The 15,070-nt window shown below is 54.2% G+C and overlaps 1 protein-coding gene across 3 annotated transcripts in view; it reads right to left on the bottom strand.

Moving 5' to 3' along the window:
* BSN (bassoon presynaptic cytomatrix protein) overlaps positions 1 to 15,070 on the bottom strand; it is a 90,496-nt gene that overhangs the window by 33,917 nt on the left and 41,509 nt on the right. For all 3 annotated transcript variants that reach the window (XR_003518194.2, XR_003518195.2, XM_027585019.2), the window contains exon 2: positions 5,893 to 6,301. Coding sequence is in view for 1 of the 3 variants with exons in the window: in XM_027585019.2 (XP_027440820.1) it covers positions 5,893 to 6,301 (409 nt within the window). In the remaining 2 variants the exon portion in view is untranslated. The remainder of the gene's footprint in view (positions 1 to 5,892; positions 6,302 to 15,070) is intronic.

The raw sequence follows: 15,070 nt of genomic DNA, 5'->3' as shown, positions 1-15,070 counted from the left end.
GGCCTGCCCCAGGCTACCAGCAGCTGGTGACTTCACGGAGCTCTCCTGCCTCCCGGCCCTTCCTGCCTCGGGCTTTCTCCATCACCTCCCTTTCCTGCCTCTGCCCTCTGTTCCTTCTCCCTGTTCCCACTTTACTTGTTTCTCTTTTTTTCCTACCATTTTTACTCAATTCTCTTCCCATTCTGTTTCTTTTGCCCACACGTATAAAGGCAGGTTTTTCAAGAATAAAATCTCAGGCTTCTGCTCTGAATTCATTTCACATTCATTCTCTGCTAATGGTACATATGGCCCCCTTTGTAGCTAAAAGAGGGAGTTCTGTGCCTGATAGCTGCAGCTACGAAACAGCTCCCACTCCCGCAGAGCCGTCTCTTCCGCATGTCCCCAGCGGTGCTGGCATCTGTCCTGCAGTGGTCCAAGCAGGCAGGTCGAGTGTTCTGTGTCCTGGGAGCATAGACTGGCAGCAGGGCAGGTTGTCCAGGACCGACTGAGCTTGGCAGGCATTTCCCTACTGACCTGGAGACGGGCTTCTTCAAGGCAAACTGCCCAAGGACTAGACGTACTGTGGGAGAAAGGCTCCCCAAAGGGCCTGCCACCCGGAGACCCACGTCCTTTCGGTGTGGAGGTGGAGAAGGGAAGGCTGGGCACGTGTGCAGACACCTGCTGGGCCCAGGAAGGAGGGGGACACCTTTGCCTCTCCTCAGCCCACTGCCCATCTCTGTCCTCCTAACACCTGCTCCTCACCCCCGACTGGCCCATGGGGCGGTGTGGCCAGGAAGGAGCAGAGGGAAGGGGGCAAGGCCGGTGGCTGCAGTGGAGGGATCCGTGCCACACTCGCAGCACCTCCCCCGGGCCATCTGGCGTCCTGGCCCCTGCCGGAAAGGAGTGGGCTGCAGGCAATAGAGGGAAGCCTTATGGCCATTGCTTATCTCCCTCCCTTCTCCACACCGCCCACCATGGGTAAGCACTTCAGCCCAAGGCTTGCCGATGGAGTGGGGTTGAAGGGGGGTGCGCAATGGATTATACGCCCTTGGCTTGGTCTCAGCAAAGTCCGGACCTTGGAATAGGCGAAGAAAGACCACGATCATTCCTCTGTAGTTTTTTAGAGGGGCTTCTGAGCGATTCTGACTAGAGCAAGAGAGGAGGGAGGCAGATGAGCTCAGACGAGCTGCCTGAACCTGGAAGGCTAGGGATGGGGCAGAGGGTGGGCCTCCCAGGTGCGGGCTGTAGCCTCACTGGAGGTGGTGCTCTGGGACAATTCTGCCAATCAGACCTGGAAACACAGGCAGGCCGCCAGCCCTGAGTCTGCCTAGCCCTCCCTGTGTGACGCTGTTCCTAGGGTGAGGACGGACTCCTATCTGGAGGAATTCCCAGGCCAGGATGTGCTGCCGGGCCGCTCCGAGAGGGGCAGGGAGAAGCCTGGAGAGGACTGGCAGATCCGGGCTGCCCCTGGCCACGGCTCATCTTCTCCAGCAGCTCACTCCCACCCGCACTGCCCACCCAAACCTCACCTCCCAGACTCCACCCAGCAGGCTCGTCGCCATGCCTCATCTCCTATCCCCAGCTACCAGGATAGAGGCTGACTTGGGCAACAAGGGCCTCCCTCCTGGAGAAGAAAGGGGTGGCAGGCCTGAACGTTAAGTCACTGAAGAGTGGAGAGCTGGGCAAACAGGCCTGGGCAGGCAGGAGGCATCAGCAAAGCCACCAAGGCTGGTCCCTGGCCCACGGCTTCTCTTTTAGAGAAATCGGACGCTTGGGAAGTTAAGGTACTTTTCTAAGGACCCACATCCAGGGAGAGAAGAGAACAATCTTCCTGCCTTTTCCCCACTACTGGGCACAGAATGGGCTTACATGCTAATGCCTCCGGCCTCCTGGTCAGTGTGGCCGCCTGGTCAGTGCATCCTCACAGGGATGGCCTCTTAAGGGTGGTGAGAGAGATTCAGCCCCCACAAGGAAACTGCAGTCTTTTGCCACAATTTCAAACAGATTAAATTATTCATCTGCCCTGAGCTTCAGGACCGCAGAACTCCAAAAAGAAATGGTCTCACCATGAAGAGCGGCTGAGATGGGCTTGTCTGCTCTGAACTATCCTCAACCTGAGCAAAAGTGGACCGTGGATGCGCAAGATGAGAGTCCCTGAGGGAAAGCCGGAGAGCTAGCTACTGATTTGGGGTCCCCAGCTCTACTGCTCCAAATGACCCCGAATAAGCCAAGATTTCCCAAGACTCAGTCTCCTGGTCTATAGACAGAGAGTGCTCTGAGCTCCTTCCCTGACTTCCACGCAGTTTCAACGTGCTCCAGGCCTCAGAAGCCCAGCAAAGTACATGGGTGGGCATCCTCCTCTGGAAGGCATCCCAGCCTTGAGAGCTGGCCATCCGGGGCCTGGGCAGAACGGCAAGCACCACGTCTGTGTGAGCACAGGAGACCCCCTGCGGCCTGGGACCGGATAGGAGAAGACTGGGCCCGCTCCCCAGGACAGGAGTGGTTCCACATCTCAGCCGCTGCTCTGGCTGAATGGGATGGACCGTTCTACCTGGAAGTGAGTCTCCTCTCCACACCTAGTCTGCTGTTTCTGAAAGACCCAGCTAAGGTCACAAGACTCTGACAGATGCCGTGAGGCAGAAAGACAAATTCACTGAGTTCCAGTGGCCATCTCTTCCCTCCTTTCTGCTCCTCTGCCCTCACCCAGCCATTCAGCACAATGGCTCTGTCACACTCCTCATCTGGATTGCAACTTGAGGGACAAGCCAGTGATTCTCTCTCTACCTGGGAAGAAAGGTCCGTTTTCCATGGTCACATTTCCAAAGATCCAAGGGCAGCCGCATTAGCAGTGAAACTCTCCATGCCGCGTGCGTGGCCCTTGTCCCTCTCTAGAACTCCTGCCAGCAGGAAGCTGAGCATCATGCTGACCTGCCCTGATGAGGCTTTGGTGAGCTTCTGGGTAGAACGCAGGACCCAGCCCTCCTCAGCCCTGCCTGAGCATCACTACACCAGCAGTTTCAGACACGCACCCCCACCCCCAGACAAGGTCCCCAACATGCACCCCAGTGGCCAGTGTCCACAGTGCGTCTGTGCAGGGATCAGCACCACCTCCCTTTGCACTCTCTCAGGGTTCCTCCTGAGACGTGAGTACCAGAGCTGGGTTTCCTGGAAAAGGTTGCTCAACCTGAGCCGCTGCCACCGAGACACACCCCACTCCAGAACCAGCCCCTCGTCCTGCCCAGAACCTCAGGCCAGGCAGGAGCCCAGCCCACAGACACCAGGGTAATCCCAGAAATGGCCTTCTTGGCTGACATAATGTCAAGTTAGAGGTGCCAGAGCAGGTATGTTCTGAGCAGGGTGGATCGGCCTGTGAGCAAAACCTACAAACTGGTTTTCTCATTACGTGGACATGTGACCAGGGAGGTGACTCTGCTCAAGGCCAACAGCTCTATTTTTTTTTTTAAAGATTTTATTTATTTATTTTACAGGGAGAGACACAGCGAGAGAGGGAACACAAGCAGGGGAGTGGGAGAGGGAGAAGCAGGCTTCCTGCCGAGCAGGGAGCCCAATGTGGGGCTCGATCCCAGGACCCTGGGATCATGACCTGAGCCGAAGGCAGACGCTTAATGACTGAGCCACCCAGGTGCCCCAAGGCCAACAGCTCTAAAGAATTAGGCTCTGCAGGCCTCTCAGGAAAATGTGCCAAGGGTTCTTTCACCTTGACAGGAACCCCACTGAAAGCCAATTCTGGAGAAGAAAAGGTTCTGCTTGGAGACCCCTTCAGAAAAGGGCATTCACCAGGTTCTGAGAACCTGGAAAATGCACTAGGTCAGCATTTCCCAAACTGATGCAATGGAACAGCAGTCCCTAATGTTCTGTGAAAGCAAGTCTGGGAAAGGCTGCTGGCGACAGCTGTGTCTTGGAGCTGCATGGTGTCATTCTGGATGCTGAAGGCCCGAGAAGCTTCATAGCAAAGAACCAATGCATTTGTCTGGCTCGGCATTTGCTCGAAGTACCTGGCAGGGAGGCCTGCTCTTCACCAAACACCGTGAATCTGCAGTAAGTCTGAGGCCCCTTCCTTCCTGGCCCTGAGCCTCCGCTTCCTCCAGGCACAATGAGGCAGATGGGCCGAGTATTGCCAAGGTCCTCCCACTCTGCTGTTTTTCCCAGCACATCAAAGGCTGGCTCCCTTCCCACCTCACCCAAGGTCCTGGGCTTGGGGAGGCCTGTTGCGTGGCAAGGGCTGGGCTGCCCACCAGGAAACCAGCATACCATGTGTGGCTCTCCCTTGATCCCTGCCTACCTCATCCAGAGGGCTTCAGGCCCTACGGCTTGAGTGAGCGCCTCAGGGAGGCTGGAACCGAGAGGGGTGCGGCCATATGGGGGTCCACAGCAGCATCTCGTCCCCGCCTGCCAAACCTCTCTGCTCCTGTGGGGCCAGGTGCTTCCAGCTTCTCGCTGGCAGAAGCACGCAGGTGAGCTTCTCCGGTCTGGATCACACTGTTCTGAGCACTGAAGGACCAACATTTACCTAACCGATCAGGGCAGGGATGGGCCTGTTTCTAATCACAGATGCAATAATCACGAGTATGCCCGCCTCCTCAAGGAAGCCCCCACACTCCAGGAGCGACTCCAAACCTACTGAGTCATCTCCCCACAACGGCAGCTCCTTCCTCAGAATCTCACACTTACCTCTTGCAAACCACACATCCCACACCCACGGCACCTCATGTCACAAATAGACCCCGACCTGCGAACAATTATTCTCACTTGTCCCCCCACCCACGAGGTCCAAATGGCTCCGGCTGCTGATAGTCCCAGAGGCAGCCATGCCTGTGCCTGCAGCCAGCCATGCTCCATCCTGCCCAAGGGCAGGGCCCTGGGGGAGGAGCTAGAGACTTCTCTGGGTTATCCCAGAGGAGAGGGGGGAAGCCAGCAAACCTGCTTGGTTCATTTCAGAGGCATGGCACCGGCTCTACTAGTGCACTGGGACACCCAGCCTCCAACTCTCCAAAAGGAGCCTCCAGGGGCTTGGCTGAGCATCCCCCAGCAACCCAAAGCATCCTGAACAAAGCCAGGATGGGGCTGAGGACCCAGGGTCCTCTGGGGCAAAAAGGAGGCCAATCTCATGGAAATGGCCCTGCAGTGGCCTCCTAGAGTAGGACACTGTCACCCATTGTGAATGCTTGGCCCCCAGCCTGGGTCTCTACCCCGAGGTTGTTTCTCTGGGGATGGCTAGCTGCCCTACCACCTCGGGCCCCAGCCAACTGGAATGGAAACCCAGAGGAGAAGCTTCCCAGAGCGCAACTAGAAGACCATTTCCTGCCTCCCCTGAAACCTTGCCTCCCTCACCAGCACCCCCTTCCACTGCCCACTGTCAGGGAGAAAGGCCGGCCTAGGGCCAGGCAAATCTGCCTCCCCTCCAGCCTGCAGTTGCCCGTGGCCCTCCCCAGATGAGTATCCATTGAGAAAAGTTGCCTGGAAGCCTGTCTTTGGCCCTCTCTGAGGCCATTTTTCTGGGTCAAACTTGCACCGGGTAAGAAAACATCTTCTCTGCTGGGACTCTGCCCGCGGTTTCAGGAGGTGCAGGAATCCCTCGGGAGATCTGCGACCAGGCCTGTTCTCTGCTACCACATCTTGGAGCCAGGAAGACACAAATTCCGGTGGCCAAGGGAAATGACCAGGAAAAGAGAGTTGGGTGAAGAGGGGAAGGGAGGGGCACTTGGCTGCCTCAGTCAGTTAAGTGTCCGACTCTTGACCTCAGCTCAGGTCTTGATCCCAGGGTTGTGATTTCGAGCCCCATTGTGCTCCATGCTGGGCGTGGAACCTACTTTAAAAGAAAAGGTGGGGGGGAAGGGAACCGAGGGAGGCATGGGAAGGTAGGTGCGGGGAGCCGGCGCAGAAGGTGGTTACCTGGGTGAGGTGAGGGTTGGGGTTGAACCCACACTGGTTGCAGACCTTGTTGTGACACTGGGTGCAGGTGTTGAAGTTTGGCTGGCTGGGGGTCGACGTGAGGTCCGAGGTCTTACATATGGGACACAGCGTGCTGCTGGGAAGGGGGGCGATCTGGGGGACGGAGTAGGGTGATGTGGGGGTGCTGCCTCTGTCCGGTGACACAGAGGGGGACCGCCCTGATCTCTGCGTCCTGCTGTCTACCTGCAGCGTCCTGCGGGGGCCATCAGCCTCCTGGCCTGCTGGGCCCTGCGCCCTTGTCTCCCGGGGGCTCTCGCGACCGGGAGCAGTAGCAGAAGCCTGCTTCGGGGTTGGGGAAGCTGCTCTCTGGCTACCCGGGGGCTCCTTGGGGTCCAGTCTCCTGGAAACGCTGAAATGACATTGAAAATGACTGCGTTAGAGACACTTCTCAGAGAAGCAGCCCGCAGAGGGCTCTATGAAGTTAGGTGGCCCTGCCAAGCCCCATTCCACCCTCCTCTTCCTGTCCAGCGGCATCCTCTTGGCCACCATTTGCTGAGCTCTGACAAGCATCTCCCACTCGAACCCTCAGCACCAGGCCACGTGGTAGGATTGTGAGTTCCCCTCTTTCATCCTGATCAAGTGCAGATTCTGATTCAGTAAGTCTAGGGTGAGAGCTGCATTTTTAACAACCTCTAAGGTGATCCCTAGACTATGGTCTGCGGACCACATGGTGAGTACCAAGGTTCTAAACCTATACGTTAGAAACACCTGGGGTGATTTTTAAATTTCTGACTCTCAGACTATACACCCCAGACAAATGACATCAGAACCTGCGGGGGTAGGACCCTGGTATTCGTATCTTTCCCTCCCCAGGTGATCCCAACTTGCAGCTCAAGTGCAGAGCTCTTGTCCCCTTCAAAGGCTGACCCCAGACAGCTGGAGATGGGTGGGGGAGGCATCCCAATGACTAGTTAATGCCGTCTCCAGCAGGGACAAAGGAACCTTCTTTCTGGCAGTCCACCACCAGGCCCGATGCTAGAGCAAGTCCATGGAGATGGGTGAGGCGTTACTTTCCGTTAGTGCAAGGCTGGGGGCGAGGGGGATTGGAGTCCTAGGATCCAGCCCTTGAGGAGCCACTGAGGGAGATCCAACGTGCCTGACCCCCATCTCCATCCCAACCTGGTGCAGCTGCAGAAGAACCAGCAGACTTGAGCAGTTCGGTGAGGTAGAAAGTCAAACTGTTAGGCTAACTCAGTCTCCTCATTTTCCTTTTCCCAATTTTCCTTTTCTAATTTGAAAGAAGCTGAGCACAAAAAGCCAAAAAGGCAATGCTTTGTATTGCTTCCCTGAAATTCTATCCTTGCTTCAGTCTGTATTCATTGGGGTGGATCCTGGCACCCAGCAGGCAGGCTAGACTGGCTGAGAGCCACTGTGGAGGCCAGGCCACAGCAGCCTGCGAGGGTGCCCCCTGACCTCCTAGGGCCTGACTGACAAGAGGGGCCTTGAAGTTTGCTGCCCCTAGATGAAAGCCCTCTGCTTGCCAACTGGTAGAACCTCTTAGGACAAGCCACTTCAGAGGGGAGACCAGGATCCCCCCTGGGGAGGCCCACTCCAAGACAGTCTGCAGTTTTTCCTCCTTTTTGAGGAACAGTGTGTGTGGTGGGGGGGGGGGGGGGGAGCGCCATACCCTTGGTCTAACAAAGACTCTTCCAGAAAAAAGAAACACTCTTAACGTGTCTATCAAATATTTCTTTCATCAACTAACAACAGCATACATGCACCTACCCAGTCTCATGGACCTGCCACTTTCTTCTTCAGTAGAATCACCAGAGCCTGAGTCTAGCCCCTCTGGCCACCTTGCCATCAGCTGTGAGGCCCAGGATGTGGCGGCCGCAACATCTCTGGGCCACACTTGGAACCTGCGCTCCAGTGCCTTCCCGTAAACTAATTTCTAGGTAAAGAAAGATTCCCACTTGGTCAAGTTCATAGTTCCATCTTTTACTTGAATGATTTGGGGCTGGAATTTATTTATTTACTTACTTACTGTTTTATTTATTTATTTTTCAAGATTTCATTTATTTGAGAAAGAGAAAGCACGACCAGGGGGAGAGGAAGAGAGACAAGCGGACTCCCCACTGACCTTAGAGCCTGCCGCGGGGCTCGATCCCAGGACCCCCGAGATCATAACCTGAGCCAAAGTCAGACGCGTAAGTGACTGAGCCACCCAGGCGTGGGGCTGGAATTGAAAAGCAGCTCCTCACTGTATGTTAACTCTACTGGAATTAAAATTAAGCAAAACCAAAAACGCCCCTGAAAGCTAATCAGAAGCTACTGAGAGCTCCTTCCATCACGTGGAGGGGCTGCAGCCCCTCTCCCAGGCTGCGCAGGTCTGTGGTGTCTTCTGAGGAACGTAGCCACCTCTACTGTATGTGAGTTGCCTGATACATGACAGGCAATCTTCCGTGCACATGATGGCATTTTAATTCAATGTTGCATCACAGTGTAGTCTTTCTGGGGACAAAATTTCTGTGACAGAGATCCAGATTCAAGTTAGCTTTCAACTTAGCTGTAGTGACAGTGAAGAAGCAAACAGTGCCTTCTGCCCCCCAGCAAAGTCCATCCTGCAAGGCTCCCTGCCAACTCTTCACTTTCCCGACCTCCTGGATGATTCCTCACCCTCTCCCCTTGATCTTCAAGCCTCCAACATGTCTCTCCCTCTCTTCACTGACAACCCACCTGCTGTCTCCAGAAGAAAGGGGGAACTGCTGGAGGGGAAGGGGCACATCCCCAGCCTCTTGATGTCTATCCCCCAGTATTTGCCCCCACTTCTCAGCTTCACAGATCCTCCCCCTTCCTTCACCATCTGTCTCCCCTTTCTCCTGGATGACTTCAATTGCCATTCAAACATGTTTCTCCCATCCACAAAAATAAATAAATAAATAAATAAATAAATAAATAAATAAATAACTAAATAAATAAATTTGACCCACTTCCGCCTTTAGCTACGTGTCCATCTCTTTTCTCCTCCCCTCCCCTCCTCTCAACCCAGGCCCACCTGGCTTCCGTACACCCTTCCACAGGAACTGCTCGGGTCACTGTCACTGACGGCCTCCACATTATCAGTCCCACAGTCACTTCTCAGTTCCTGATCCCACTTCAGCAGCAGCATGTGATAGTGCTAAGTGCTCCCTCCTTCCTGAGATATGTTCTCCACTTGCCTTCTGGAACACCTCCTCCTCCCTCCTGGCCACACTGGTTTAAACTCTCCCCCAGTCCCAGAACCCCCTCCTCACATTGGAGGGACCTGGTCTTCTCTGAGTACACACGATCCTGGGTCTCAGGGCCCACCCAGACTCAAGGCTTAAAATCCCGCTACCCGGTGACAACGACCAGACTTCTCCCCTGGACCCCTCACTGGTCTAAGGGCCAACTCTGCATCTTGACTGAGACGTCGCACATATATAGGCATCTCTAACCTGGTGTGTCCAAGCTGAGCCCTCATCTTCCCCTACACATGCGCCTCCCAGCCTCCCCTGGGAGCCACCGCTCACCCCTTCTTCTCCCATCTATGTCAATCATCAGGAAATCTTGTTGGCTTCAGAGTCTGGCCACTCCCACTGCCTCCGCGCTCCACCTTGCTCAGGACACTATCCTCTCTTTTCAGTTCTGCACAAGCCTGGCTGCTTCCACTCACCCCTCTGTGGTCTTCTCTACACGGCAGCCGGGATAATCCTTTACATACATAAGGCAGCCACTTCCCTCCTCTGTCTAAACCCTCCAACACTTCCTTTCCCTCCCAGAAGAAAAGCCAAAGGCTTTACAATGGCCTCTAAGCCCCATGAGATATGGCCCCTTTCCCTCTGGCCTCATCTCCTGCTATTCTCTCCCTCTCCCTCTGCCCCTCCCCCCCCCCACTCATGCACACACTCCCTCTCTCTCTCTCAAATAAATAAGTAAATCTTTAAAAAATAAAATAAAATGAAACAAAATAAAATAAAATGCAGCTCTGGGGCACCCAGCTGGCTCAGTCACAAGAGCATGTGATTCTTGATCTCGAGGTTGTGAGTTCGAGCCCCACACTAGGTATAGAAATTAATTAAAAAAAATAATAAAGTGCAGCTTCTGTCCCTCCTGCCTCTTTGTTCTCATGGCATGAGTACCTTCTGACTCATCATATATGTATTGCTTTTGTGTACCCTCGGCGATCCCCACATCAGACTGCCAGCTTGCTGTGGGCAGGGCCTCTATGTGCCATCTCCATAGCTGCATCCCAGAGCCCAGCGCAGCGCCTGGCACACACTGAACACACAACAGCTGTTTCCTGAATGGATGCGCTGTAGGCACGTCATGACTCCGAACAACAAAACGTGGCCCAAAAGCCTGTTCGAGCTGAGGAAACGAGGCATGGCATGTGACTAGCGCAGCACTTGGCCCTTCCCTGCAGAGAACTGCAGAGATGACTACGGAGTCCTCTCCGGTCACTGGCCGCACCCCCAGCCCCACCACACAGCACGCTGTGCTGAGCATAGTGGGGTGACGCCAACCAAGCCCTTGCCACGAGCCCCGCAGTGTGCCAGGCACGTGTCACATGTTAACTCCCTTATGCCTCACAGCAAAGCCACGGGGTAGGACCCATTTTGCCCATTATACAGACAAGGAAACCGCTACCCAGAGAAGTTACGTAACTCACAAAGCCATTATGATTTATATCAAGGCCAGCGGTCCCTGTCCTTAACCACTGTCCCACTCTGCCACTCCGGGGAGCCTGGTGAGGCTGGAGAGAAGTGGGCAGCACTGCAGTTTGGGCTCTCTGGATTCTTTTTTCCTTTTTTTCTGAAGAGCTGTTTAAGTGGAAAAGCCCCAGGAGAAGGTCTCTGACAGTTTGCTCCCCGCTGTAGCCCGGGCCCACAGCATGCCTGGTACTCAGTGGGCACTCAATAAGCATATGAGAAGTAAACGGACAGCCGTGTAAGCAGCGAGCTCAGAGTGGGACCGAGTGGGGGCAGCAACACAACTCAGTTGTGACCACTTCACGTGGAGTTTGCCCCGCAACGCTGAGAGACTCACAGAGAAAACCACACTCCTTCATTCACTCGGGAATGCAGTCATTGACAAACACTGGCTGGCCTTTGGCATGGCTGCAGGCCCTGTAATAGATAATGATCGAATGAACAAATTATGTCTCTTACAATGGGTCCACAGGTGTTCATTGTATTGTTATCCTTTACACCTCATACATACTTTATGAGTATTTTTATATTCTTTAGAAATACCTATTCGATATTTAATTGAAATAAGTTTTTTTAAAAAGTGAATCCGACAGGGATCCAGTCCTCTGGGAGCCTATAGTCTAGAGGGGAGACAGATGTGCAAACAAATCACGGCACGCCATGCCACCACATGGCCCAGGGGAGGGGCGGAAGTCTAACTAGCCTTTTCCATGAGGTGAAAGGGCATGGTAGGCAGAGGTGGAAAGTCTCCGAGGCATGACAGAGCACATGACATGACAGAGGAGGGAAGTGGCTGTGCAGGGCAGGCCCAGCTGGTTTAAGTCCCCTGCCATCCCCAGCACCTAGAACAGCTCCCAGCAGTCACGTGCTTTGAACCACCTGAACTATGGGAAAGCTTAGAGCTAAAAAGGGGAAAGCCAAGAGAGTGGGGCCTCTAAGGTTTTCCAACAAGAGAGTGCTCTGGGTCTGTGTCAAGGAGACAGTGGAGGCAGGGAAACAGTGAGAATAAGGCACTAGCCCAGGAGACAGTCCATGGGGTGAGAGGGAAGGAAGGCTCAGGGGGGGGCATTCTGGCTTGAGGCCCAGGGAGGAGTGGTCCTTTTGATTGAGATGGGGAATTCAGGGAGAGAAGCCAATTGGTGGGTGGGGATGGGGCATGAAAAGGCAAAATCACAAGGCTGGGTTTGGTTTTGTTGAGGTGGGGAGGTGGGTGCAAGAGACATCAAGAGATGGGTCAGAGCTTGGATTCAATTCAGGTAAGTCCATATATTTTTACTGGGGAGAGTTAAGGGTCCAATTGACAGGCAAGCCTGAGGGACAGAGATCACACAGGGAGCAGTGGTCTAGGAAAGGTCCCTGGGGAGCCCCAGCATCTATGGGAGCAGAGGAGATGCCTGAAACAGAGCAGTCAGAGAAAGAACAAAAAGACACAACCCACCCCCCCAGGTTGGAGAAGTTGCCAGAGGAGGAACGTTCAACCATGTGCTATGAGGAACCTCTGTGCCTGAAGGCTGCAGCGCTAGAGAAGGCATGGAAGAAAAGCCTACACACATGAGGGCCACACCCTGTGACCACCCAGCCCTCGCCCACCCGGACCAACTTGAGAGGGGTTAACTCCCCACCCTGCTGAACACAAGGATCTGCCCATGGCAGGGGATCCATGAGATTCGTCTGGGACATATCCCTGGACACAAGTCCCACAGCGAGGGACCAGGGTGGTTGGGGTAGCCCTGGGCCTCCGCACGCGGCCCTCCTTAACAAAGATCCCCACTGGGTGGAGAAGGGAGAGAGGAAGGAAAGGGGGAGGGAGGTGTCCACAAGTAGAACCCAGCCCAGCCCCCCCAGAAGAGCCAGTTTCATGGATCTGGATTATCAGCAGGGAGGCCCCGTGAGGCCAACAGTCCTCCCAAAGGCTGCTGGGGGGGGTACGATTCCTTGGCAAGGGTTGAGATAAGAGCAGGTGAGTAAGGAGGAAAGAAGGACTGTGCCATAAAGCAGAAGAGACAAGTAGGTGAGAACAGGGATATGAAGGAGTGGCTGGAAGCCAAGCAGGGAAGACTAAAAATGGCTTATCTAGGGATAGATATTTTTAAAAAGATAGCCAAGAAAGGTAGAGGATGTAAAAATAGCTGGATTTCTACCAGCTTGCCTCCCTTTCAGCATTACAGGCTACTGACTAGAAACAAGTCTTGAAGCTGTTTGGCAGGGCTGGAAGGACACTCCCAGCCACAGGGGTGCCGTTGGGGAGGAGCACAGAGCCGATTCAGGCAGCCTCCCCCTCAGCCTCCTGTCCCCATACCATGACCACTGCTGGGAGAAATGATCCAGACTGCACTGGTCAGAACCGGGCTTGCCTCTGTCAGAGATCCCAGGACAGGCATGAAGCCAACAAGCTCCACCGACCAAAGAGGCTCCAGACCCTGGGTACATCCATGAGGACAGGGCCACCAGGGAGAGATGTGGCTGCCCGGGTCCACAGTGGAGAGGCGCCTACAGCCACTCTGGTAGCTGCACTCAGAGAGGGCTGCTCAGGCTGGCCAGACGGAAGGAAGGAAAAGCCGGGAGGCAGGGAGACAGGATGGGTTCTGGAGGGAACACCAGGTGGCATTCTAGAGCACGCCCCCCACCACCTCCAAGTGAATATTTAAAAGAGAAATATTTCACACCCATCAAGGACTGTCTTTGTTCACCAGGAGGGGACTGAACTTAAGGAAGCTGTCTTTCTAAGTCAGAGCAGCCGGAAGAGTCCCACAGCTTCAAACAAGGTTTTGATAAATTCATGGCTGACCTTTCTCTAATAGGCAATTATGACCAGGCAGATGCTGTGGAAGGACCATCTCCTTTCAGACCCACTACAGGAAGGACCACTGGGCCAACCAGTGGTCCCTGTGGATTCAGGCAGAAAATAAGGGTTGCAGAATCTTGGTTGGCTTTTTTTTTTTTTTTTTTAATTTTAAGTAGTCTCCATGCCCAACATGGGGCTCAAACTCACAACCCTGAGATCGAGAGTCACACGCTCTACCGATACCGCCAGCCCGGCATCTCCGGGTTGCAGAATCTTGGGAAGCAGGGTACAGGTCCTGGGTCCTGGAGCAACTCTCTCACGAACGGATGGGAGAACTCAGGAAGTTTGAATTTAGAAGAAAATTCTAGTATCCACGCAAGAAAACATTTTTTGACCTACCCAGCTTTGAGGCCAGTGGCCTTCTGCCTTTCTGATCATGTGTCCCTATCAATAAAACATATTTGCCTAGCCCCAACATATGAACGTTTATCCACCAATTACGTGCACATATATTACTGATAAAACACACCTCCCCAGGGCGCCTGGGTGGCTCAGTCGTTAAGTGTCTGCCTTTGGCTCAGGTCATGATCCCAGGGTCCTGGGATCGAGCCCCACATCGGGCTCCCTGCTTAGCAGAAAGCCTGCTTCTCCCTCTCCCACTCCCCCTGCTTGTGTTCCCTCTCTAGCTGTGTCTCTCTCTGTCAAAAAATAAATAAAATCTTAAAAATAAAATAAAATAAAATAAAATAAAGTAAAATAAAATAAAATAACACACCTCCCCCAATGGAAAAGTTTGAAAGGAAGAAATCGGAAATATATGTAAATGGAGTTTTCATTCCATCCTCAGTTGGCTGCCTCATCTCCCTCCCCTCCTTGGCACGTGCGCCCCAGTTTCCTCTGCTGAGGAGATCCTTGATCTCCCAATCTGTAAAGGACTCTGTTGGTGGCCCAGACCCCAGATTCTTTCCTGCCCCCTGCCCTGCTCCACTGCAGGTGTACTTAGGTCAGTGTCGGGAATGCCCCAGGCCACTGGGGGCTGCCCTCACCACCCTGCCTGGCCACCTATGAACCAAAAGGAGTTTGCTCGGCTGACAGCAACAGTACAGAGGTTGCTGTCAGCCGAGCAAACTCCTTTTGGTGTCTCCATAACACTCGGCCACTGCACTCAGAGCCTTTGATGGGACAAGAAGCCAGGACCACGGGCTCAGAGCCTCTGAGTGGCTCTCTTGCAGCCCGAGGATGCCCTGCTGGCTGGGAGGGAAGGTACTACGCACAGGCTTCCTGGGTGGTTGTGGTAGGGTGTCACTGCTATAGGCAGAGCTTCCCCAGAGACCGACACCCTCCCCTCCTAACTTCCAACCCCCGGAAGCTGCTGCCCCACTGTGAAGATAAGGTTCCAAGACCCAAAAGACCCCAGAGAATTAGCTCCTCCCCTACAAGTGGGGACAAAGTGCTGGCCTGGTGACAGCCCCCACAGCTTCTGCACTTGGGCATACACATACTCATACCCCTGAGCACACAGACCCATGTGGAGGTACACACCACCTCCACTTATCCTTTCCACTTAGAATCGTCTAGCAGTTGGAACTCTTCCTGGGACCAAACAACAAGCCTCAGTTGGTCCCAGTCCAGTCCATCTGGGCCAGCAGAGAACCTGCTTCAG

This window comes from Zalophus californianus, chromosome 1, assembly GCF_009762305.2.
Source record: "Zalophus californianus isolate mZalCal1 chromosome 1, mZalCal1.pri.v2, whole genome shotgun sequence".
Taxonomy (NCBI): Eukaryota; Metazoa; Chordata; class Mammalia; order Carnivora; family Otariidae; genus Zalophus; species Zalophus californianus.
Note: the sequence above shows the minus strand (reverse complement) of the source record. Positions and strands in the feature narration are given on the sequence as shown.